Source organism: Falco peregrinus, chromosome 4 (assembly GCF_023634155.1).
Source record: "Falco peregrinus isolate bFalPer1 chromosome 4, bFalPer1.pri, whole genome shotgun sequence".
Taxonomy (NCBI): domain Eukaryota; kingdom Metazoa; phylum Chordata; class Aves; order Falconiformes; family Falconidae; genus Falco; species Falco peregrinus.
In genome coordinates this window covers 90,693,720-90,717,745 of record NC_073724.1, presented here as the reverse complement: position 1 = coordinate 90,717,745, position 24,026 = coordinate 90,693,720, and the positions used below count along the sequence as shown (strand labels likewise).

The 24,026-nt window shown below is 34.3% G+C and overlaps 1 protein-coding gene across 7 annotated transcripts in view; it reads right to left on the bottom strand.

The window, feature by feature from the left end:
- The window catches only part of LRCH1 (leucine rich repeats and calponin homology domain containing 1), a 133,551-nt gene that overhangs the window by 50,770 nt on the left and 58,755 nt on the right, over positions 1-24,026 (bottom strand). For all 7 annotated transcript variants that reach the window (XR_008747018.1, XR_008747014.1, XR_008747015.1 and 4 more), the window contains exons 2-8: positions 19,266-19,410; positions 16,113-16,239; positions 9,985-10,090; positions 9,374-9,510; positions 8,157-8,284; positions 6,142-6,226; positions 1,439-1,544 (exon numbers count right to left, since the gene is read on the bottom strand). Coding sequence is in view for 1 of the 7 variants with exons in the window: in XM_055802886.1 (XP_055658861.1) it covers positions 1,439-1,544; positions 6,142-6,226; positions 8,157-8,284; positions 9,374-9,510; positions 9,985-10,090; positions 16,113-16,239; positions 19,266-19,410 (834 nt within the window). In the remaining 6 variants the exon portion in view is untranslated. The remainder of the gene's footprint in view (positions 1-1,438; positions 1,545-6,141; positions 6,227-8,156; positions 8,285-9,373; positions 9,511-9,984; positions 10,091-16,112; positions 16,240-19,265; positions 19,411-24,026) is intronic.

The window sequence follows — 24,026 nt, the reverse complement described above, 5'->3', positions numbered from 1 at the left end:
TATACAGCTCAAAACCAAAGAAAGTTTACATTTCAAGCATATTACAAACGTCAAACAAATTAAGACCTTTGCATTTTAACAAGTGATGCCAATTTGTTTTAAAATTGTAATAAATCAATACCCTGGGCTCATACATTTGTAGATCAGAAGCACCACAACAGGTACTGATGGAGTCAGTTTTGAACTGTACCAGGTATGTCTTGCCATTATCCATACAAGAACACAGCTGGACGGCTTCAGAATATTTTAAGACATTCAAATGTTTCAGCCAGTGATTTGCAGTTTAATGCAACTGCAGAGTCACTATGCTGTAACAAAAACTCAAATTCCTAGCAGAACTCAGACAAAATTATTCAGAGCCTTCAGAGCCTATGCCAACCTCTTGCTTACATATACTATTTCCAGGGCTATGAGGCAGTAATTTTCCCCTCTGTTTGAAGTACTCCGATCCTAAAACTTACCCTCTCTAGTTTGCTAATAAACACTATAGGATATAATGCTCTTACTATCTCACTTCATATTCTACTAAATTCTGATGAGTATCTCAACTGAAGTTAATTTAAGCTAGTATGTAACACTGAGGAAAGGCTGACCTCCTATTTATGTGGTTTCCATATGCAACTCACTGAGTTCATCCTGCCATTTTTCATTAGTATGTGTAGACCTTGGAGAAACATTGTTTATCAGTGCATAGATATGATTTAGAAATATACAAGTGACTTTAATAAAATCCAGGTAAAATTACACCTTCTTGTAAAATCTGAAGAGATTTACTTTTTGCCAGAGGTAATGCAGAGTTTGATTAATAAAGCTTTATATATGCATGAAGTCCAACTACAGAAATAGACTCTGCTTTTGTACATTGCTAACTCAGATTCTGCGTTAATGTTTTTATTAAGTTATTACACTGGTTATATTACTGGTTGGGAAGCATGGTTTAAACCAACTCTCATTTTTCTCCCCCTGGCCAGAACCAGAACTTTAATACTTGAGATAAGATGTCACAAGTTCACTGGAATTGTTACAGAAAATAACTATAAGGATCTCGATTCATTATAGTTAAAAATATTCTAAGTAGCACACTTTTTTTTCTTTTTTACATGACTGCATGTGCATGCACAAAGCTTCTGGATAGGTAAGCGTTTATTACAAAAAAAATTAAATTGCACAAGGTAGTGAAAATACCCGTTTTCAACTAGAATATCAGCACGAAAAAAAGTTTAATAAGGCATTTATCCAGTGCAAAATTAAACACTGAAAATTCCAAGGAAAAATAGCAGCAAATAAAACTGATTTCATTTAAAGATGATGTTTGTCGACCCCTGAAATATTGATGCTTGTTGGGCTGTGAATTTTTCGAACTGAATTTACAGTCTTATACATGGAAGTATCAAGAGAATTTCCCCGTATTTAACTTCCACTGTTGCTACATTCCAACCTTTTCTTGAGTTAGCGCGGTGACCTGAATCTTCCTTTACAACGTGATCTTCTTCCATGATGTCCGACATCGGAACATTAAAGCTGATAGTATCTTCATCAGATGGCTAAGAAGAAATAAGAGAATCACTGGTTTCAGCTCAAACCAAGAGTGATAAAAATGTATATATTAAGATGAGTGCTCACTAAAGACTGGCAAACTAACATGGGAGAGGATACCAGAGCATCCAACATGACCAAATCCGGTTGTAGGAAGATGCAGTCATGCTGAATACATCCTTACAAGAGGCCTGCCAAGCAGCAAATTCATCTGTTCTCTTTTCCTATTGTCCTCACTGCACCAGTCCTCTCCTTGCGGTGACACCACTGTACTGTGCTGCTCCCTGTGCACTTTCCTGGGACAGCTGAAAATACAGGCTCCTTGCAGCCACCAAAATCTGCAGAAAAACTGAGCTGCATATTACAGTCTCTTTTTCTTTCCCTCCATGACTCTTCTCTGCTTTACCACTCAGCTTGTTAGTTTAACACCTAAAACAAGCAAGACTAACTTTGTAGGCTGAGGCAGTATCTTTTATTAGATTAACTGGTAGATCTGAAAAAGCAACATAAACTCCCAAGTAGACTAGCTTTTCTTCACCGACTTAAAAGTTCACCCATTTTTTCAGGTGTATTAACCGGTACATTGAAACACATCACTTCTATCTTTAAGCTTATCCTGTCTATGACGCTACAGGCTGCGGCCACACAAAGCAGCGCTGACGCTGGCCTTCACTTCTGTCCCATGCCACTATGGCTCTGCTGCTCTGCAGGACTGGCAGGCATCTGCTCACAGTGGGACCTGCTCACCTTCTCTCCTAGGTGAAGGTGAGCTGCAATAAAAACTGAGTTGAACTCAGTTTTTCTGAGTTCAGAAAAACTCCTGAGGTGAACTACAATAAAAACACAGTTTGCAGAAGAGGTCAAGTTCTTATTCTTCCTCTCCTGAGACGGAGAGCTTACCACTACAAGAGTCTCTCAGAGCTCTGCAAGCATATTTCCCAACAAACACACTGACATCGCTCATTCTTTAGATGCTCTGCGTTTCTGTTAACTTGCTACTTTGTACATATGTATTCCATACAAGTATTCTGTAATTATAACTGCTACAATAAATATATAGCAGTTTGTTCTATATCCTTTAAGATTATAAATTTCTAAGGAAATGGCATTTCTCTGTTTATCAGTTCAGCCCACTGTAACACAACATATGCAATGGAATGGGAGATTGTTAAATACAATCAGTTATTCAGTTCCACAGTCTCTAGTTTCTGGTAGAATTATGCCATTTTTGCTACCTTTATATGTTCATATTCCATACAGAAATTAATTTTTAAAATCCTGAAGCTAAGGGTTGTGATAAGTGATGGAGCAAACCTGCTTTGCTCTTAAAAAGCTGTATTAAAGATACATACAGTTATTCCTATTTGCCAAGAATACCCTGGACTTAACACATTTTGTAGATGTGAACCACCATAAATGTTGTTCTTTATGAATAAATTGCATGTTATTAACTCTGTAAATTCACTGGCTGTATTCTTCTGCTTAAAGAAAAAAAATTCAAAAGAATATTTGGGGACTTGATAACACCTTAGCAAAATGATTAAGTTTTATAATGAAGTGAATTAACATCACAGTAATGTTCTTATTAGTCAATTTTTAAAATAAATGTTAAGTTTTTAAATAAATTTTATTTTTAAATGAAACAAATCAGTATCTCAGAAAATAAACAAACCACACTCCAAGTATTCTAAGCACAAAAGTCACTAGTTCTTCTAGATCTGAAACAATGTCAATCCAACAGCTTTAAGAAAAAAAAAAAAAAAAAGACACGTGCACAGTATAAATTCATTCAGACAACCAAGGTTACAGTGAAGTTCCTACTTTCTTTCAGGTTGTATCTCATGTGATATTTAAGCACTAAATTTAGTTATTCTAGATCAAAGATTCATGTTTTGTTAATTTCACAACTATAATTATAAAATATTACAGTAAAATGTTCTTATACATATTATTACAAGTTCTGAATACTAAAACAAGCAGGATTTTTTTTTCTTACCTGAAGTAATGCACAGAACTTTTAGGAAAACATTTTGGAGTATTGGTGTAAAAAAAGCCATGGGTCATTGAATTTGGAAACAGAAAATCATTACTTTAACAGGCTATGTCTCACTTTCACAGCTTACAGAATTCTGCAATTGATTTTCCAGGTGTTTCCTGCCAGTGTACTATGAAACAGAAACTACCCAAAACAGCCTGCGATAATACAAAGGTATTGCTCCTTCATAGCTGAAATACTGTATCTCACTTCCTCTGTCCACAGGTTTATTTTTATTCAGCTAGCCATAGCAGACAATAGACATAGAATCAAAAATACCTAACGTTATTCCAACACTGAATTCACAGGATGCATTTTGAAAGAATCCTGATATACTTTCTTACTGGTACTACCACGTCACTGTTATAGGTAATAAAGCAGGGAGCACACCTGGATCTTAACAAGTACCCTCTTGTCCTAATGAATTTTAACTTAAGGAAAAAAATAAGGCCAAAGGGATGTGGATAATGAATCAAAATGCTACGCTGTTCCTAAAAGATGTACATGAGTACAATACCTGAAAGCAGAATTTGCCTTCAAGTTGCTGTGATCAATTCTACAGCAACACTACAAGATATCTTTTACTTGAAATGCCCAAGATGACAATATCTCTGAAGAACTGATCCCGTAATGATAGCACCAACAAGCCAGATGGACATACGTGAATTGTTCATTTCATCAAGTACTCCCTCCTATGTGTATGGACCCAAAGCCAATTAGCACACTTCTTAAACACATTAGTACTCAAACAAGTGATTCCTTTAAATTACTGTTTTGAAGTTACAGAAATGCAAAATGACATTGTAGTATTTTCTGTAAAAGAACTGAAACTCAGCCAGCACTAGCTTTCAGACTAAACTGTAGTTTGTTTCTATACATCTGATGTATTTATAAAAACCTTCCAAAAACATGTTTTAATGATCACTTTATGACTGGTTATTTAATGTTTATCTGATGTTTGGTGTGTAGATTTCTGATTGTAATTAACAATGTGTATGAATCTATATTTGCAACATGCTAATATTTCTTCCAAAATTCTCACGTGTAACACAGGTGTTAAAGAACGCATCAGAAGGACAAGCGAGTGGTGAATTTACTACCAAATACATTTGGGATTACTGACCTTAGCATCTATTTTCTCCTTAATAGTAGAGCAGTAGTCAGGTGGGGATGGAATAAGTAAACAGTTTTCATAAAAAGCCTTTGTGCTAATAGAAATGTATTGGTTCACTATTGGTTGTCCTTAAAACATTTTTTGCAGCATTGGGATAGCTACTTTTTGATTACAGGAAAGATGATCTATTTTCCAAAGGTGTTATTTATAGCTAAAGAGGAAACTCTGGAATAACAGTTTCATTAATAAGGTAACTCAGCTTCAGGAAGTATAAGAATGGCAAAACAGTTTAGAAGTGTCTCTGAATGGACTGCATGCTCTTACAACTAGAGGGAACCATTAGAAGTCTGGCTGGAAACCACAATAATTCTGCTTCATTTCCATCTAGCAAGTAACTTGCCCAAACACTTGGAAATCCCTGTGGGCCTTTTTTTTTTTAAGTGCTTTTGTATTTAGAAGACCAATCAGTGTGTAAGTAGATTCATTTTCAATCAGCTTTTTAGTAACTACAAATTCAGTATCTAAGCTTGATTCTTTACACATTTGTTTCAAAAGCAACTTAATCTCTTTTCATCCAAAGAGGACAGAAACACTAAAGAATCAGTGTAAAATTAAGTAGCAAGCAGCTCATTCTTTTATTGTGACCTGAAAATTTCCCATTAGGTCAGACCATGAATCCCATTATTTGTACATTTTAGAGAGATCATCACTAAATTATATGGCAAATTATTTACTTATTTATCATCTTTTATTGTTTCACTCCAACTAGTTTTAGTGCCCTGTTCAGCTAAGCAGTGCCTCAGAAAAAAGGCCCAGGAAAGTCAGCTCTAACTGCTTAGGACAACATCAGTCTCAGAAAGCCATCTTTCTCTTCACTCAATCAGACAAAATAGTTCAGAAAAAAAATCTGATGGCTTATTTCCAGTACTGACTAACTGCCAGAGCATGTAAATGCATTAAGATCTGCAGAGTTTCTGAAGTTCCTACACTACAGCAGACTGGCATAACCATGACACCACAGAACAGACCAGGGCTGGGCACACTGAAGTCCTGCTAATTCCTAAGAGGAAAGGGTCATCAGTTGGAAAGAAAACATATGAGAAGTCAGGCATGTAACCTGTTAGGACATTTATTTCATTGGAAATAGCTGATGTGGATTCTGGTTTGGTCCTCATTCTCTAGATTATGTAAACTACCTAAAAACTGCATCATTGGTAGGCTGTTGACCACTTGTAAGCAAATTTCTCACTGCCCTCTCCAGAAAGCGTATAGAGAAAAAAAAAAAAAATCCCAATCTCCTTTTATCTTGATTTTAGCCATTTCATAGCTAGAAATTCATGCCAAGTATGTGGTTGCACAGTTTTGATGGCTAAAAGCATATTCACATTGTTACCCAATTTAAAATAAAGTCAAAATACAGGTCCTGGAAGCTGGACACAAAATTCGGGTAACTTACCTCTGTTGCTGACAAGCGTTTATCACCATTATCGCTACCAACACCTGAATCTGAGTCCTTTTTACTTGGGTATATGTCATCAATGCTAGATGTGAAATAAATAAATAAATAAATAAATAAATGAAAATCAATAAAAAGCCATCATAGTATTTACCGTTCGAATTCTGTCCTCGTTTCACTTAAAGCAAAATTCAAACCAGTCTCATGGTAGAGGGTGAAAGAGCCTAGTATGATCAAAACCTACAAATGTGCAATCTGGTGACAGTAAAATAGATCAGATGGAATGGCTGGTAAACCTAAGGATTAACCACACCAACAGAAAGAATCTGCTATAAAGCTTGCTTTTGTCTGTACACTAACTAGGCAAACATGCTTAGTTACTAGCTAAAGTAGCACAGTAGTCTGAAGTCATTTAGCCATCGGATAAGCAACTAAACTACTTGAACTCAAACTGGAGTCAACTGATTTAATTGTAGCCACTGATGCATTAAAAATGAAATAGTATCTCCCTGGGGCTTGAAGTAATTAATAACACAGAAACCTCCTTTTGGTGCTTTAAAATAACTTTGAAATTTAGGTTTTTAAGAAAATTACTATAATAATGGCAACTGCTCTCTCTTCTGGTTTCATTACCTAATATGACCTCTACTTATTGTAAAGTACACTAATAGATACAATACTCTCATCACCTATTTTTTTTTAAATATGCTTTACTATACCCTCATTTGCAATTCTTAAAGCTGTAATCCTGAGTTCAGATTGACGCAGAAATTTAAAAAATAACTTTACCAGTCTGCACATGAATAAGCTATTTGATTAATCCTAACCTTAAATCATTTCTCAGTAAACACGAACGATTTTTCATAACCTGACCAGGTTATGTTTTTTCTTTAGAAGTGTGAAGTTATTCTCAAAATAAAAATTGGTAACTATCATGTGATAAAGCATTAGGCTGTTCATTACCGAGTGGTACTCTGTACCCTTACCCTAACCTGTATGCTCCTAGACAACAAAAACGTCATACACGATATGACATTCCTGTTAATTTTCTTGTATACTAAAAGAACAAAACAGAAAACCAGCAGGTGTTTCCCAAATGGAAAACTTACTCTTCATCCTGGATTCTCCCCACCTTTTGGCATTTATTTGATAGAAATTCATAAAGGTGTCTTCAAACATACATAGAGGGAAACAATTTGCTTGGAACCTTATCTGGGTAACTGAAAGGGAGATTCCGTAACAGGTTGTGGTGATTTTTTTTCTGGGGTGTTAAGCATCACTGTTTGTACATACATTAACACTTTGTTTTTATTGGGTACTTCTCTCCAAAACCAAGGCATTATCATACTTTCTCTGGTTGGTTATATTATACTTCCCATTTAGCAAAGAAAGAGCTGGCTAGAAGGTGGTTTTCAATTAGTTGTGGAGATTCTGATAGAAAGGAGTTGCTTTGTATTTAGTTCCTGCTCTTACACCACAATACAAGATTACATTTGCTAGATGTTTGATGCAAGACATTAAAGATTTTGTCATTTATTTTGCTAACAAATTAGTACATATCACTTTAAAAGGGTCTCAGCACTCATGCGGTTTCCTTTGCTGGATGAGTAAGAAAAGCTTAAAAAAAGCTATGTGAGACATGTGTAATAACATATAAATCACAAAACAACACAAGAAATGAAAATTTATTTAATATATTAATAGATTTACAAGAAAGTTCCAACACCTAATGATACTACCATCTGAATTATTCTCCATATATTCCAACATTCTACTAATAAGAGGCTAGATCTAAACTGAGGTTCACTTCTAAGCTTTTTCCTAATGTGCTGCTAACTTTAATCAGAACTGATTGTTAAAAATATTTTGTTCTAAATTCTCATAAGGATTTCATTGGAATAAAATATATTAAAGTAAAACAAAGCTCTGTTCAAGAAAGCATATTCTAAACAGCATCTAAACAAACAAAACTCTGGAAGCTAAAGATACAAATATATTTATATTTTCATACATACCTCTCCTCCACAGGTTGTGGCAAATGCTGTTGTTCTATGGCATTAAGATACAGTGAGTCTGCTGTTTTAATCTGACAGGCCTGTACAGTCAGGTATTTGAATATATGCACCTTACCCTTCGTACAAATCTGTTAAATAAGAAAAATAAGTTAGGTTTATAACTAGAATGAAAGAAATAATTTATTTCAAAAACAGATTTTATTCTTTTTTTTAAATTACTAAGAAGTACTTCAATTAATCAATTATTTCTACCTAAAAAAATCCAAATGAGGTTTTCACTCAAAGAATTACAATAAAATTTATCATATAGCCTACTATTAATCATAAATTGAATAATTATTTTCCAAAATTAGGCAATAATGACATTTAATTTATCAGCACAACCTTTATACTCTTAGTCAATTGTTTTTACTAGTGTCCAAGCATCTTTATTGCACATTTCACATGCATTTTAGAATTTTTTTCTTTAACTGCACACTTCTAGCTCAAGTGCTTGCTGAGACTTGCACCGTATTTTTTGAGTTTAGGAGCAGCATCACCATTGGTTATGAAATGCATTTCTCCAATGTAATACAAACCAAGTATTTCAACAGTTGTTGATCTAGAACAGTTGTAGCTTTCAGAGATGTACTTTGAAATTTGTGTCCAGAAAGGCAACAATGTAGTTGTCCTTAAGCAGCAAGCACAGGTTCCATACATTTGTATCATAGTTTCTCAGCATGGCCTACAGTTCAGAACAGGAGTTTGATTTGTTTGCATATCACAATCTATAGATTTACATTATAAAGTAAAATAAATTTCACATGGCTTTTGTTCTAGACCATCTGCATATTTTTAAGTTAATAATAAATCACTGTAGAACCTTCTAGAACTGGGTTCTTATTAACAGAGAAAATTTATCCAGGAAGTTTCTCCCCTCTCTTTTTCAAAATCATATATATATTCCAACATTAAGTTTCATATGCAGATAGTAAAGACAAAAATAGACAGGCAGCTAATAGAATGGAAATCTTCTAGACTTACGTTGGTTCAAGTGGTGCACAGACTCATACACAGAACATAAGGTATTTTCTATGCCTTATTTATATATCAATAACTAATGTCTGTGATAACTGTATTTCAGAAGCCTGCAGTTGCAGAAGATGACATTTTATAGGCTATAACTTGTTATCATCTACCCAATATTAAGGCACAATTTAAACATAGATTTTACTTACTTGTGCTGGTGGAGACTGCAAAGGATTATTCTCAAGCAGCAATACTTGTAACTGCACCATCTTTCTAAAACAAATTGGAATCACAAGCACTTTATTGCAGGAAAAGTCGAACTTTACCAAGGGAAGCTGTACTAGTTCTAGAAGTAACAAAAAAGAGAGAAAGTGTTTTATCTCTTTATTTTATTTTGCCATAAAAGAATAAAATATTTCTGAAGAAACCTTCTTTTGCTTTCAGGAAAAATACTCAGGCAGGTGTAAGAGCAACATTTATTCCATACTGGGAAGTTAAAAGAGTGTTGTTGTTATAGAAGTGACATTAAATTTTAAAATAAATACATGGAAATAATTTCTTTCCCCTGAAACTCAGCTGACAGTTCCCATACTATTCACAGGTAAATACCTGTGCAAATTAAAAGATGTCTAGAATTATAAAGATAATTAATTTAAAAACCCTCACACTTATATTTAATGAGTACCACTGAAGATTATATTCTGCAAACTCAAAAGGAATAAATTTAAACATGAAGTAATTACTACTTTTTAATCTTGTTTACTTGCATGATTGAAAAAAAATGTTCAAAATGCTAATAAAAAGAGCTGACTGTTTTTACCTTGGGGTAAAACTTCGAGGTAATTTCTTCTAACATTCAATTCTTTTAAAGATTTCAGCTGGCCTATCTGCTGCGGCAAAGCTGTGATTTCATTACAGCTGACATCCTACAGCAAAATAGTAATAATACAAATAAGGAACTTTTTGGCTCCTAAATGTTAAATAATACAGATGTGAAATTGCAGATAATTTGCTATTAGTGTTGTAACATTTTATTAACCTGAAAACACGCAAAGATTTATGTCCTGTCTTCACAATGCAAAACTAGATAAATGAAAAAATGTTTACACATTAAAGCACAACGTGAACTCTTATTTGGAGAACAAGTTTATTTTGAAAGTTAATTTAATTTTCATAGAAACATTCAAATAAATCCATTTGCTTAAGTTGTTCTACTTTTTTGTTCTTAACTTTTCTTCATATGAAGAACTCAGTACAATGTTTATATAACTAAATATGTTTGGATGAAAAGTGTGGACCTGATTTTTTTAAAAGGGTTCTTGTTCTTCTGGAGGGAATACTTAAGCAAAATTGGAAGGGGAAAAAAAAAAAAAAAGACAGAGGAAGCAGCAACAGAATTCTGTAATGATGCCCAGGAAAGACATATATTTGATTATCCCATCATGTAGTAGGCCATAACAAAATAGAACAGATCTTGGTTTAGTATTATAAAAATATTCAACATATTATTGTAAAAAGTACTTCTTAACTGCCTTGACAGGTCCTAAGCAGGTCTGATATTGATGAGTAAATACAACTGGTTTAATAATATGGATGAAATTGGAACCCATCCTCATTTCACAACTCCTAAAAGAGCAACTGCTGTAATGTTGAGTTGAAAGTACTGGGTCTGGCTATACTGAGCATAATTTCAAGCACATAGTTTATATACAGTAATATTAGTGTAATAAATATTACCCTTTAAACACTATTGCTAACAAACTGCTACAAATACGTACTAAAGATCAGCTTCTTGGATTGTCAGTCTAAAATGAGAGAGTTTTCACATACTTGCTATCATTTTTGTTGCCAAGCAATCTATAATTAATGTGAAATCAAAAGCATGTTGAAACCTCTGCTTACATCCCAGAAAACCTGTAAATTTGAATCAAGTCCCAATTATGCTTCCATTCCTGCATTAAAAAAACGTTAAAGTATTTCAGAGTATGAAAGCTAAGTGGGGTAATACCAAATTTTCCTGAATAGCCAACAGAATACTTACAGGATACTCACTCCTATTCTTTAGATTGTTTGAAATTGATTCATAGTGTATCTGGGAGCTCTTAGACTACAAAATTTCTAGAAATCAGTCAGATTTCCAAGTCATCTCTTTGAAGATAGTTGATTTAATACTGATCAAAAGCATTACATTAATTCTTTATCTTCAAGTCTAAAAACTAGTTAACAAAAAATAATAGTAAAAGCAAAATGTGATCTGACAATGCTGCTTGCTGTATCAGACAATTTTCTTCATGTAACAGAATCTCACTGCTGCCAAAGCTTTTTTCCCTTACCAAAATACAGTCAGGAAATCATTCTAGCTTTTAGACAAGGAAATTAAAAACCCCAGTTAATGAGTGCATCTCTTGGCCAAGTTGCCACAAAGTATGGTTAATTGCACTGTTCCCAGGTAATTTATTTTTAAAGCTTTACTGTCCTATTTTTAATTTACAGGCTTTACACAACTTCTTAATTAGATACTCAATTTTTAGAGCACAGAATTTAAATTTAATGTCACCTTGTGGCAGAGAAACTCTAGACCAAGTGCACTTATGCACACACATCAGAAGTAGTCAGGGAAAGAGAGAGAATTTTAAGGGAAGTGACAGGGATGGAGGGGGAGGCAGGGGGAAGGCTGGCAGTGTGTAGCCTCAAAAACACAAGTCCACTTACAACCTTCCAAAACATCCTCCATAAAACTGATGTGTTATGACAGCACGTCAGCATTCACAAGATCTCTAGAGACAGTAGTATCCTTTATCCTACTAAACACTGCAGTCCAACTTTTTTTTTATTACTTTGTTTGAATAGCCATGAAAAACAAAGACCTGTAACATTATTTCTAGTTATGCTCGTGACTATTATTAGACTTCATGAGCATGTATGCGACAGAGACAATGTTTATCTTCCCCATGACTTTGCAGTAATGGAAGCAATACTATCAAAGTCAAATGCCTATAGTTTTCCAGCTGAGATTTTTTTAAAGGAACTATGCAACCAGCAGTTTGGAACTTCATGGACATCTGCAGCCAATTGAAGTGCAAATACCTACTCAAGTTCCAAGGGGCTAAAGTTTGCTGAAGGTCAGACTTCTTGCATTAATTCTATTTTGCTCTCATTGGTTATGCCATATCCTGCCATGACAACACAATTTCTCAAGATTAGAGAAATGCAATTTAACATTAATTTTTGTGTCATGAAACTCAATGCTGTGAAAAAAAATTAAAATTATCAACAATTTTCTTTTGTTTACGGTAAAGTTTAAATGGTCTTAAACCAATAAAATTCATAATATAAACAGAAAAATAAATATGGAACTGTAGTACCATATTAACATATTTATTCACACACACACTGTTTATCCAAACCATCCAAATTGAGGTAAACTTCCTCTTTACATCTACTTTAGAACTTGGGACTCCTGACTGAGCTATTATTCCTAAAAAGCACATTGATTCTGTCAGATCTTGTAACATAAAAACCATACTGAATGGTAAAAAGAAGTTACACAGTGCATGAGCACATGAATCCATTTAGGCAAAGCAGGCAGCAGGTCCCACTTGGTCAGGCTGCTGGCCCAGGTTAGATGAACGAGGTGAAGAACATAAATCCCAGCTGAGAGATTTAAAGGCTTTGAACATGAGACAGAAGCATCCCAGAGATGCAGAAGGCTGTTACCTGAAGAAGGCAGAAGTGCAATACTGCCTGATAGGGTGGAGAACAGAATTTTACTGTAGGTCTGATAGTTTGGGGTACAATTACTGAGCCATCTCTGCCTAATTACTTTTCTTTGATGGAAATTAAGTTTTAGTTTATCTTCACACCAGTTTTGCATTCATCCTTCTGGCTGACAGTAGAGGTGTGACTGAGTTACGCAGCTGCAAATAAAAGTAAGTTTCCCAACCAAATTTTCCAAGTAATTGTAATACATTCTGCAGGGAGAAGAATTAATATGTTATTTCAATGCTTTCAAGATAGCTGTCTGATCTATATAACCCAGAACTCTAAAATTTAAAAGAATACCTGAATATTTACTGTATGTAAAATCCAAGTCATTCTATGCAACAAGTGTTAAATTTATATAAATATATACACATGATCAAAAAATAACTGCCTACCCCATTTTGGAGGAGAGAGAGGGAAAATAGAGTTAGTTGTAAAGATCAGACCTAATTTGCAGCATACTACGCTTGTATCATGTGACTAAAGAGGTAAAATTTGTTTCAAAGATAACAAAATAAATAATCCATTTGCTATGTACACACAGATTTTACTGCATGCAGCCTATGAAACACTTTGGGAACATGAGGGTGCTTGGCAAAGTCCTGGTAATACAAAAACAGCATGCAGCCAGGTGGCATCTGTCACCCCTCAGGATCAATCCCCTAGGCCAGCTCAGCGCCAGCACTGCATATGTACCAAAACGTGAGCATGCCCTGGAAGAGGGCTGGATGGTGGTGCTGCTTGGAGGCTGCATGCTATTCACCCTGGCATTGCTCTCACACAGCTGAATGTTTTGTGTAACAACTGCAGTATGATGATCTTTTTTGTTTTCTTTTTACTCATTTTAGAACAATGATCACCTTATTATCTAAGCTGCATCATACTACATATGCCAATACAGATCCTGGCTCTCAATCCTACCACTATGTACTTCTCCCAATACATGACAGTTTAGTCATTTCCAGCAAAATGATGTAACTAATTTCACTGGAAATGTACCAAACAATCATGGTGGCAAGCAAATTAAGTAATCAGGTCATCTGAACAAACCATGCCCAATTTAACAAAAATTTATTACTCACTTCCCCTCCACCTGGTTCTAATCACAAAGAACTAACATCAGACCTTCTTCAGATTTCAGAATTCTTCTCAGCTACTGAAGCGACGTGCTACTATAGCCTCTCATTTGTAATCTTTTTAGAGTAGGAATTGTTGTGTTCTTCATGACAAAGGAGTAACACTGAAATTATACTTTAACTGGAAAACAATATGAAAATCCAGTATTGCAGAAGTTAATCTAAACATGATTTGTTTTAAAAAAACAATCTATCCCTACCTTCTTTGAGTATAATGTACATTTGAATTTCAAGCTTTTAACTTTTCAAAATTCTAAAATACAGATAATGGTTACTATTAAACTATATACAAACTCCTAACAACAAATGAAACTCTCCCAGCATCAGCAATGCTAGTTCACCTTACTGGCTGGGTCCAAACTTGAAAATGGAGGGAAATTAGAAAGTACTTCAGCAGCTATTTCCTGAAAATATTATCACAGGCATCAGTTAATACAACTAAAACAGGTGAATCTAACCAGACAGAATCAGGCTAAGTCTATCAATTATTTCACAAGTCCCTCACCACTAAGCTAGGCTACATTTAAGCTAGAAACAATCAAGACCTAACAGGTTCCAGTCATTGTTTATTGTCTATTCAGTCATCCTATCCCCTAAATTAGGATGTATTTAATACTGTTCAACTTTAATTATATATAAAACTGAAAACGTAATATTTTACTGAATTTACTTTAAGCACAACAGAAACAATGCTATAGCCTAACATTTTTTTTGAAGGTTAATTAACTCAAAATATTTAGATAATCTAATTAAACCCATCACACAAAAAAATTAAAATATTTGGTAAGATAAACCAATAATGCTCACCAAACAAAACAAACTTGGTAGTCTTTAGCTCAGGTAAAACCCAGAAAGGAAAAGGTAACTACCCCTGCCATCCTCATCAACAGGCAGATCATTGTAATAAATAATAGAAGCCTGATATCACAGGATGCTGTATAAAAAGAATACCAGAAGGAAAAAGGTCCTACAACTGCCACTTCACATATGAAGAATGTGTAGCGGGACTGAGGCCTAAAACAAGGTCAGTTCAGTTTCTATAACATAACTTAGTAGAAAACCTACTGTTATAAAAACGATGATATAATAAGCAGGCACTTTCAGGTACCAAAAAGTTGTGCAAGATAAATGCTGTCAATGGAGAATAACAGCAGCTGGAAGAAAATTCAAATATCATTATTTACTATGCATAAATTGCAATGTCAGAATGTAGTTTATTTGTCAATTTGTATCTTAAGAGGTCAAGGTGAACAGAAATAACCAGAAGACATAACACATGCCATAGAGAATTCAGAGTCTCAGCCTACAATATAACAAAAAAGAAGAAGATAAAAGGGGGGAAAGAGAAACATTCCTTGAGATATATATTTCCCACACATAAACTTTGAAAAAAATGTGCAAATAAATTAATTTTAAGTTATGGTACCAATAATGTTTGCCTTTTCAGATTCTCATTTACTAGACTATATTCTATGTGATCTACTGCTTGCAGAAATGATGGTGTGGACAGCTTTGAAAACAAGAGGAATATATTAATGTTGTAAATCTGTTTAGATGGGTGTTCTATGAAAGAAAGGTTGAATGACAAAAATAGTGAAATAAAATGAAAATGTACTGATAAGACCAGTATCGCTAGTGGAATGCAATATGATAAGCAGATAGTAATAACAGAAAGAAAGGAAGCAGAATGGGAGGGTGCTACAGAGCTGGATACAGCTTTGCAGAGCCTATGACAGACCTATGAACCCCGTACAGCAAAACAGGGAGCCAGTGTGGACAGTGAGTAAAACTGGTAAAAATGATGACCTTAGAAGCTGAGTTTTGAATGAACCAAGGGCAGTGATATTGTTTTGAAGGGTCCTGAAGAACACAAAGGAAACTATTATTGTGTTACTACCCAACACACTTGAGAAGTTCAAAAGTTATTTTTTTAAGCCTGCATTATAGTATTAGCTGTTTGTTCAAATATATTTGCAAAGTGAATTTTACTATTTCTAGTTAAATACAAAGGAAGTAAAAATAAAAAAATAAAGAAAGATCAGTAACATACCAGTTCCATTAACTGTTTTAGCTGACCTATCTCTTCTGGAAGGGAACCTAGCTTATTGTTACTTGCAATTAAGACTTTTAGAGGAAGACCACACAGGCAAGCTGGCAAAGAAGAAAGCTGATTTCGACTGCAACAAAACAAAACAAAAAAGCCATCCATTAAAACCACCAGTGACATTCTACTGTATACTCACATGAAGTCCGAGAGTTGTAAAATTCCTTCATTTTCATCAGTCAGATTTTATGCAAATAAAATTTAAATTTTCAAATAGCCATCATTAAGAAAACACTTGCATATAAAAAATATCTGCATTGCTGACTAAACAGTATTGTGGAATTTACCACTCTGGAAAAAAATGCATTATATCAGTTTAATAATATCTGGTTACAAGTCTGATTGTCACCTAGAACAGCTGTTTCCCTTCCTAATGAATACAGGAAAGCCAAGTGAGACAGTATTTTGCAAGGATTTAAACATTCCTACGGTTTTATGTGGCACTATAGTGGATGCCTTTTATTCCAACTAAAAGATAAATACATAAATTACAAATGAAATGGTTATTTTCTCAATTCCTTTAAAACACACTTATGGTTGAAAATTACTTGTATGATTCTATGATGTTAACTCAGGTAAATACAGCAAAAAATCCTGGGACTATCAATGGTTCATTTCTTTCCAACACTCATATTGAGCCATTTCATCTCGGTATCTTACTTTATCCTTTAAAAATTATTTTATCAATTATAAGTGACTGACATGCCATTTTATTCTTCACACCACATTTCTGAAAGAAAAAATAAGTGGGCAGAAGATTTTCATGAAGAAGACTTGCAAGGATAAGCAAAATTTGGTATAAAACTCTCAAAAGAGATTTAGGTTCTCATTCTAGTAGTAATTACTTCGGAAGCTAGAATTTAAAGATGACAAATGCCATGACCCTTTGTAATCTCAAGATGACTAAAAATATTCATCTCTTGTGATTTGTGGATCAATTCCCAGAAGAAACTTCAAGCACAACAGAATAACAGTTGAACTACTGTCTTTCCTAGAATATTTGAATGTTTTTTTAAATACAACTTTTCTTTATTATAGTTATTAATCTGTAGGAAAACAATGAACAGTAACTTAAAGTAACACCCCAGTAAGAGCCATTTCAGTTAGCTCCTGCATGACTGTTAGTGATCCAGAGAACGAGTATGCATAACTGAACTCTGAAAACAGATGACAAAAATTGTCCTATGTAATTTCAGTAAACAGTCGCAGCATTGAATTCAAACAAAAGGAAACAAAAATTCAAATTCCACAAATCTCAAAGCATTTCTTCTTCAACTGCCCATCCAGTGGTCTGCTACAAAGCTGCGTACAAGATGTATATTCATCCTCCACACAACGGTTTCAAAACAGTTTATAGAGCAAACCATCATAATATAGAGACAGACAAATGAGAAATCCAACTACTAATCAAAGTAGTAAAAAAAAAAAGAAACAATGCTTATTGTAGAGTCAGGATTCTCAATTCTAGAGTCTTTACAGAATCAAGTCACAACTTATTAAAAAAATAAGTAGAAATAACTTTTTAATAATTATAAATAAATTGAGGAAGCCTAGAATGTAAAAAAGTTACACTATGCAGCAGATCAGACACACCAAAAAAAAAGTAAAAATCATTTTTAAGTTCTACAGAACTCAGAAGCAACCCACTAAGAGACAAAGAACAACACATAACCAGGGTGAGTAATAGAACATCATTAGTTTAAAAGGAACATCTTTAAATTAAACATGAACAGTATCCACCAAGGCCCAAACACTAAGTGTACCTCTTGGCATCACTTACTGATGTTATATAACATATGGGCTCTAACAGGCAGAAAAATATGGATTCTATATCTGTAGTATTTTTCTTGCCAAGCAGCAATATTTTTAGAAAGTCAAGGATATACTTCCTTTTTCTACAGACTGCTTATTGTGTTCAACTAACATGGTGGAAGGGCACATCCAAGTGAAACGTAGATTTTAAACTGAGGAAAATTATCTTACATAAAACGTGAAAAGTTTCCTTTTATTTTGCCTAATTTACTGTGATACGTGATATTAACTCTGTAGTTATTCTGGTTTTGTGATGATTCACACAAATTCCAACACTACATTGAAGTCTAATTCACCAGTTCACTATATTGAGTTATAACTGGGTTCATTCCAATTCCTAGATTTACTAAAATGTTTTATGTAAACTTAATAATTTAATCCAGTCTTAGTTTCTTTATATATATATATATATATATAACAAACAGAATTTCAATATACCAAGTCATATCCCTTATATGTATGCAGAAACTCAGGATGCACTATTCTGTTTCAATTTTTAGAGCCAAAATTAGTGCTCCACAGCTGCCAAAACTATAGTACAGTAACAACACAGGAAGGCTTGAGAAATACCTCAGTGTTTATAAAACTGATGATCAGGCCTTCATACCTTAAATTTCAAAGCCCAAGAGCCACTTTGCCCCCTCTCAAACTTCATTCTTGCAAACATCTTCATTACTACAGTTTTTACATACTCAACTACAAAGGAACCTCCACACCTTGTCCCAACTGAAAAAGCTGACATGCCCTCTCTCAAAAGCAAATATTCATTCACCTGCACTTTAACCAGCAGCAATTCTCTATGCCAACTAGTATTCACACACACTTTTCATTGAAAAGAGACAATTAAATAATTCTTTGCCACTTCCTCCTAGAAAAGGCAGTAACTATACTTTTGCATAATAAAAGGATACTAGTGATAAAGCATTACATTTTAATTCTTCATTCCCCATGAAAAAACATGAATCCTCTGTCTTTGCCCCTCCATCTTTTTAACCACAAAAAGTATGTCAAGTTTCACAAAATTCACCATCAGAAGGGAATTAAAAGAATCCAACTCTGCTGATGTGATTAGCATTATGAATTTCTTCTGAATAGAAGCATAAGAGAAAGAAAGGGGCCTTTACGACACCTTCATACAGAGCTGGATCTACAGCCAATGAGTTTTTGCATTACTGTTTCCAATAAAATGAAAAGTGGACTCTGTTATTCCAGAAACACATAAAGTGCAGACAAAAAAGCTTTACACATTTGCAAATAAACACAAAGATGTGGCAAAGTTAAACTTACCTCAAATTTAAGTAAGTTAGCATTTGCAAGTTTACTATGGCATCTGGTATAATTTTAATACAATTGTGGTATAGATTTAGTGTTTCCAGTGACACAAAATGGCACAACTCCGTAGGAACCTCAGTTAATCTATTCTTGGATAAATCTGAGAAGAGAAAAAGAGAAGGTACATTTTTGAGCCACCAGAAAGATACACTTCTTTATTAAAATAAATAAATCTAATCCTACAGTAAGACAGCAAATTAAGCCAGTGTTTTTATTATGCAAAATAAAACTAGTGCTAACTTTTACAATCTTGAAATGGAATAGACTGCATATAAAAGCAAACATTCAATTAAAATTTATTCAGTTTAATAAAAAGTAATTATTTGCAGGACACAATATGCTGAGGAAATACTTGCCAACAGAACCAAGTGTAGATTCCAAAGTTCATCTAATATACCCAAAGATCTAGCCAATACACATCTAGACATCTGCAAATAACAATAGCATTTACAGAAATACAAACAAGGATTATATCTTTAATTTCTTTAAATAATAATACAATAGAAAAGTTATTTGGATAACTCTTCAAACTGACCTGTATGTCCTACACCTTAATCAATTATAAAAGAATGGTACCTATAATAATGGTGAAGACCTTCAGGAATGGATTTGATATAAGTGTATACAAGACAACAATGATGGATTCCAATTCCCTAAGTGAGTGCTCCTATTCACAGAACAACAACTTTTAATTTTTGACCAGTTATTCATTCCTTCTTATTAAGCACAGAGACACAAAAAAAAACCAGTAGAAAGAAACGTTAATGAGCTTTGTTCCATAACAACCACAATACCAAAAATGAGGTATCATAACACTGATGTGAGCTTGAGTCATAAAATAATAATGCGTGCCAGCGTTCAACTGAACTAATCAGGTTCAATGAAATGATTAAAACAGTGTTGCAGAACAAACACCTATTATCATCAAAACCCACACAAATGCCGCCTACCCATACCACCAGACAGATAACCTGACCTGAAGAATGGTCACTTCTTGTAAGGTGGAGTAACAGGAACGTACATAGGCAAAAAGTGAAATGTCTGATGGGAAGGATACAAGGCACTTAATAATCTCGTCACTTCTTCAACTGCTGCTATTTTAAGCCTCCTCCCTGACCCTTCAAAGAATATTTTGAAGCTTACTTTTTTAAACTACATAAAGGGAAAAGCAGCCAAAGTATAGCAGATACATTTCCAGAGTGCCAATGATCTGACTCCTCTCTTTAGGGCCTTAAAGAAATATTTGCTTTTGTGAACAAACAGGCAGAAGCCAGAAGATCTTTTTAACTTCCTTTGCAGTTCTAGCCTTGTCAGTTTGCTGCACAGAGGCACAGCTTGAGTTGAAAATTATCATCAGTAGTTCATCATTTTTATTTTTGTTCCTGTCTCCTGCAATGTGAGCTGAAATTCAGTGTACTCCATTCCCCTTGTCAGTTTCCAGTTTGCTTCACCCCATTGCTTCCAGCAAGAAGCTGGTTTCATTATTCCATCCTCGACCGAGACAACGGCAACAGCCTGCAAATGCATTGAGAGCAGCCCTGCTGACCCAAATTGGCAGTATGGTTGAATTGAGCACCTCAGCTGAAATTATTCACTTCTAAGTTACTAATAACAGCAATGTTTCAACTGCTTTGCTTTCTCTTACCAGGCTTTGATGGCAGTTAGATGCAGCATTACCCCAGCTTCTCCTTTCCTTTACTTCTGCCATCAAACTAAAGCATTCCCTACTTCAGTGAATGTTACTACTGTTTCAAAGGGAGAGAAAGTTCTTCAGTGTTCCTCTAATTTAGTGCTTTAATCTTCTACTGTTTTCTGTTTATCATGAGAGCACTTATTTACTAACATGACAAAAAAAAAAAATACCCCTGCTTCCCTCTCCTGCTGCCTTACCAGCTATGTTTATTATCAGCTATTAACAGAGGACTGCCATGCTATAACTTTTGAATCATGTAGAGGATTTTCATATTTTACAATTTGATTGCAAAGAAGAACTTACCTTTTTTTAAACCACACTTTTCTGCAGTGACGTTGCCACATGCATACCACTAGTTTACCCCTTTAAAGCAGAAAGAATAGCAAGATCCAGAGTGAATTGAACTTCAGGCCTAGGCTGAAAACAACCTGCATGGCACTGCATGGTACACAAAAAGTGACACCTCATCCTTCATCTGATCCTTGTCAAATGATACACAGATCAAAAACTGGGAAGACAAAAATGTTACATGTTCTCAAGCTATTAAAACTGCAGCCTGCTGTCTTAACTCCATCTTCATGCCTCTTCTTATTTACCTTCGCATCGAATAAAAGGGACTGTTGCCACAACATTTGACTTACTCTTGAAAAATTCTAGTACCTCAAAAAAGTGGAACAGCAACTAGATTGACCCTGCTCCTATAACAGACATTACTATGACTGTAAAATGCCTTTTCTTTAAAAAAAAAAAAAATTACTATCCTTTGTTTTCAAGGGCTTTGTTAATCTGAAGAAGGACAAAACAACCACAAACGATAACAGACAGATTCCTTCCTGTCATCCTCAGGATCATAGGTTATAGGACACCCTACATACACAACAAAGGAAGTCAATTATTTGTTATTATCTAGTTATCACAGTGTAAGATCATTTCAACACTTTTATCTATTGTTGCTTCCTAAATAATAATAATAATAAATCTAATCACAGCATGAGAAATAAAAATTATACGTTGTATTTAATAGCATTGCAACATAACTTAACAGAAAAAGCAGAAGCTTGTTACTATAATTTACTGATAAGAGGTACCTTTAATACCAAACCTGAACGTATTTGAGATTGAGAAACAGAGTATTGGAATGGAATCTGACATACAGAATGTTCATCATATTTTTTAACTATAGCAATATTTTTTGCCAAAAAACAGCCTTCCCTGATCAAATGGAAGCAAAAGAAGAAAAGAGATTCAATAAAAACAATCCTAGAATGAATGTGAGCCTCTGAACATGATGCAGTGTGAAAAAAGCCTAGCAGCTTTCAGATGTCTCTGGAAATTCCATACAGAAAAGTGCATGTCTTCAGAAATGAAAACAGCCTGCCTAACAATTTTGTATTGCACCCTAAAAGAATAAACATGTACAGAAACCTCTGAAGGTTACATAGTTATTTTTTTATTACATTATATGAAAGTACTTTTGCCTCAGATTACCGCATCTCACAATTAGTCTGTATGTATTTCAGGTTTACTCTGGTTTTTAAGTTATAGAACAAAATATCAGGGTTAAGCCCCTACAAAACTGCAGAACCTTTTGAACGCACTGAGAAAACCAGTACACATGTATCTCGTTTCTGTCAGAATTCATAACCTTTCTGAAAAATATTTTGCAAAGGCTTTCCTGGCTTCATTATTTAGGAAAAAAGAATGCAGAAACCAAAGTTTTAAACAACTTCTGAAAATATTTTAAAAATACATAAATAATTAATTGGCAAACCTTTATTGTCTCTCTGTAATTTTTTAACTCTGCACTTCCCAAATCATTAAGCTACACATTCCCCTTGCTTCGTTAATTTGAAGAATAATGCTTCAAAGTAATTAATAATAATGAAGTTACTGTACAGACTAGCTTTTGCTACAAAATAGAAACGAGCGGAGGGATGGAATTTGCTGGTGTTTAAAGAAATTTTGATTAATTTTCTTATACTGTCTAACACAAAGGAGATCTAAGAAATTAATGAATTTATGATGGCAGAAGTACATTTCATGGTTGCCAAGACACCATAGGTAGCTTTCACATGAAGTGACTATTTCCTTTAACTTCCATCGTGAAATAGGTGTCACAAGTATCAACAAATGGAGGGGGGTCAGGGAAGGCCATGCACTGGGAGCGAGCTCTTTGTTTTAAATGAAATACACTATTCATTCATTATTTGTGACATCAAGACATTTTCAAACTACATCTGGCTTCACTTCATCTTTTCCTGCCAAGAACAAGTTTGTTATAAAACCAAAATAAAGCAACAGAACACACAAAAATAAGCAAGCCAGTATAGAAAAATATTAGATGGAATCTTGATCTTTAAATCAGCACAATTCTGGCGCACTGACATGGCTTTTGTATGGGAAGTGTTACTATGTTGGAAGCTAGACAGGAACTACACAAAATAAGCACTTCCTTAGCTGGGCGCAAACAATAAAAAGCAGAAAGTTCAGACTGGTACGTAAGCATTTAACAGAAGACTCCAATCTTTGTTTGGTGACTGGCACACACACCAGTGATAACCGACCCCATCCTTGGGGCAAAACGTTTCAATTGCTGAAGCTCTGAATATGCCACAATGAAGTACCACCACTGACTAGGATCTTTCTGACTTCGTGCTTTACAGGTAGATTACCAGCTGCCACTATACACATATATAATCTACATAGCATAAAACACTGTCACTACAAAAAGGCATTGTCAAACTAATCAGAATACTACTAGAAGTCATATAGTTACATTTCTTTCAGTAAAGTTACCAAAGTACTCCAATTTTCCTACCTTCCAGTTATTAACGCATTATTAAATAAAAATTGCAGGCTATTCATGGGAGAGCTAAATAATTTAAGCCTTTAATTCATTACATAAATACGCATATGCACTGCTACATCACAAATCTTAGCCAAGAATCATGATGAAAGCAGTTCATTAAAAAGCAGTGATTTTCAATTTTCAGATTACAGAAAAATTCACTGTAATTTTACAT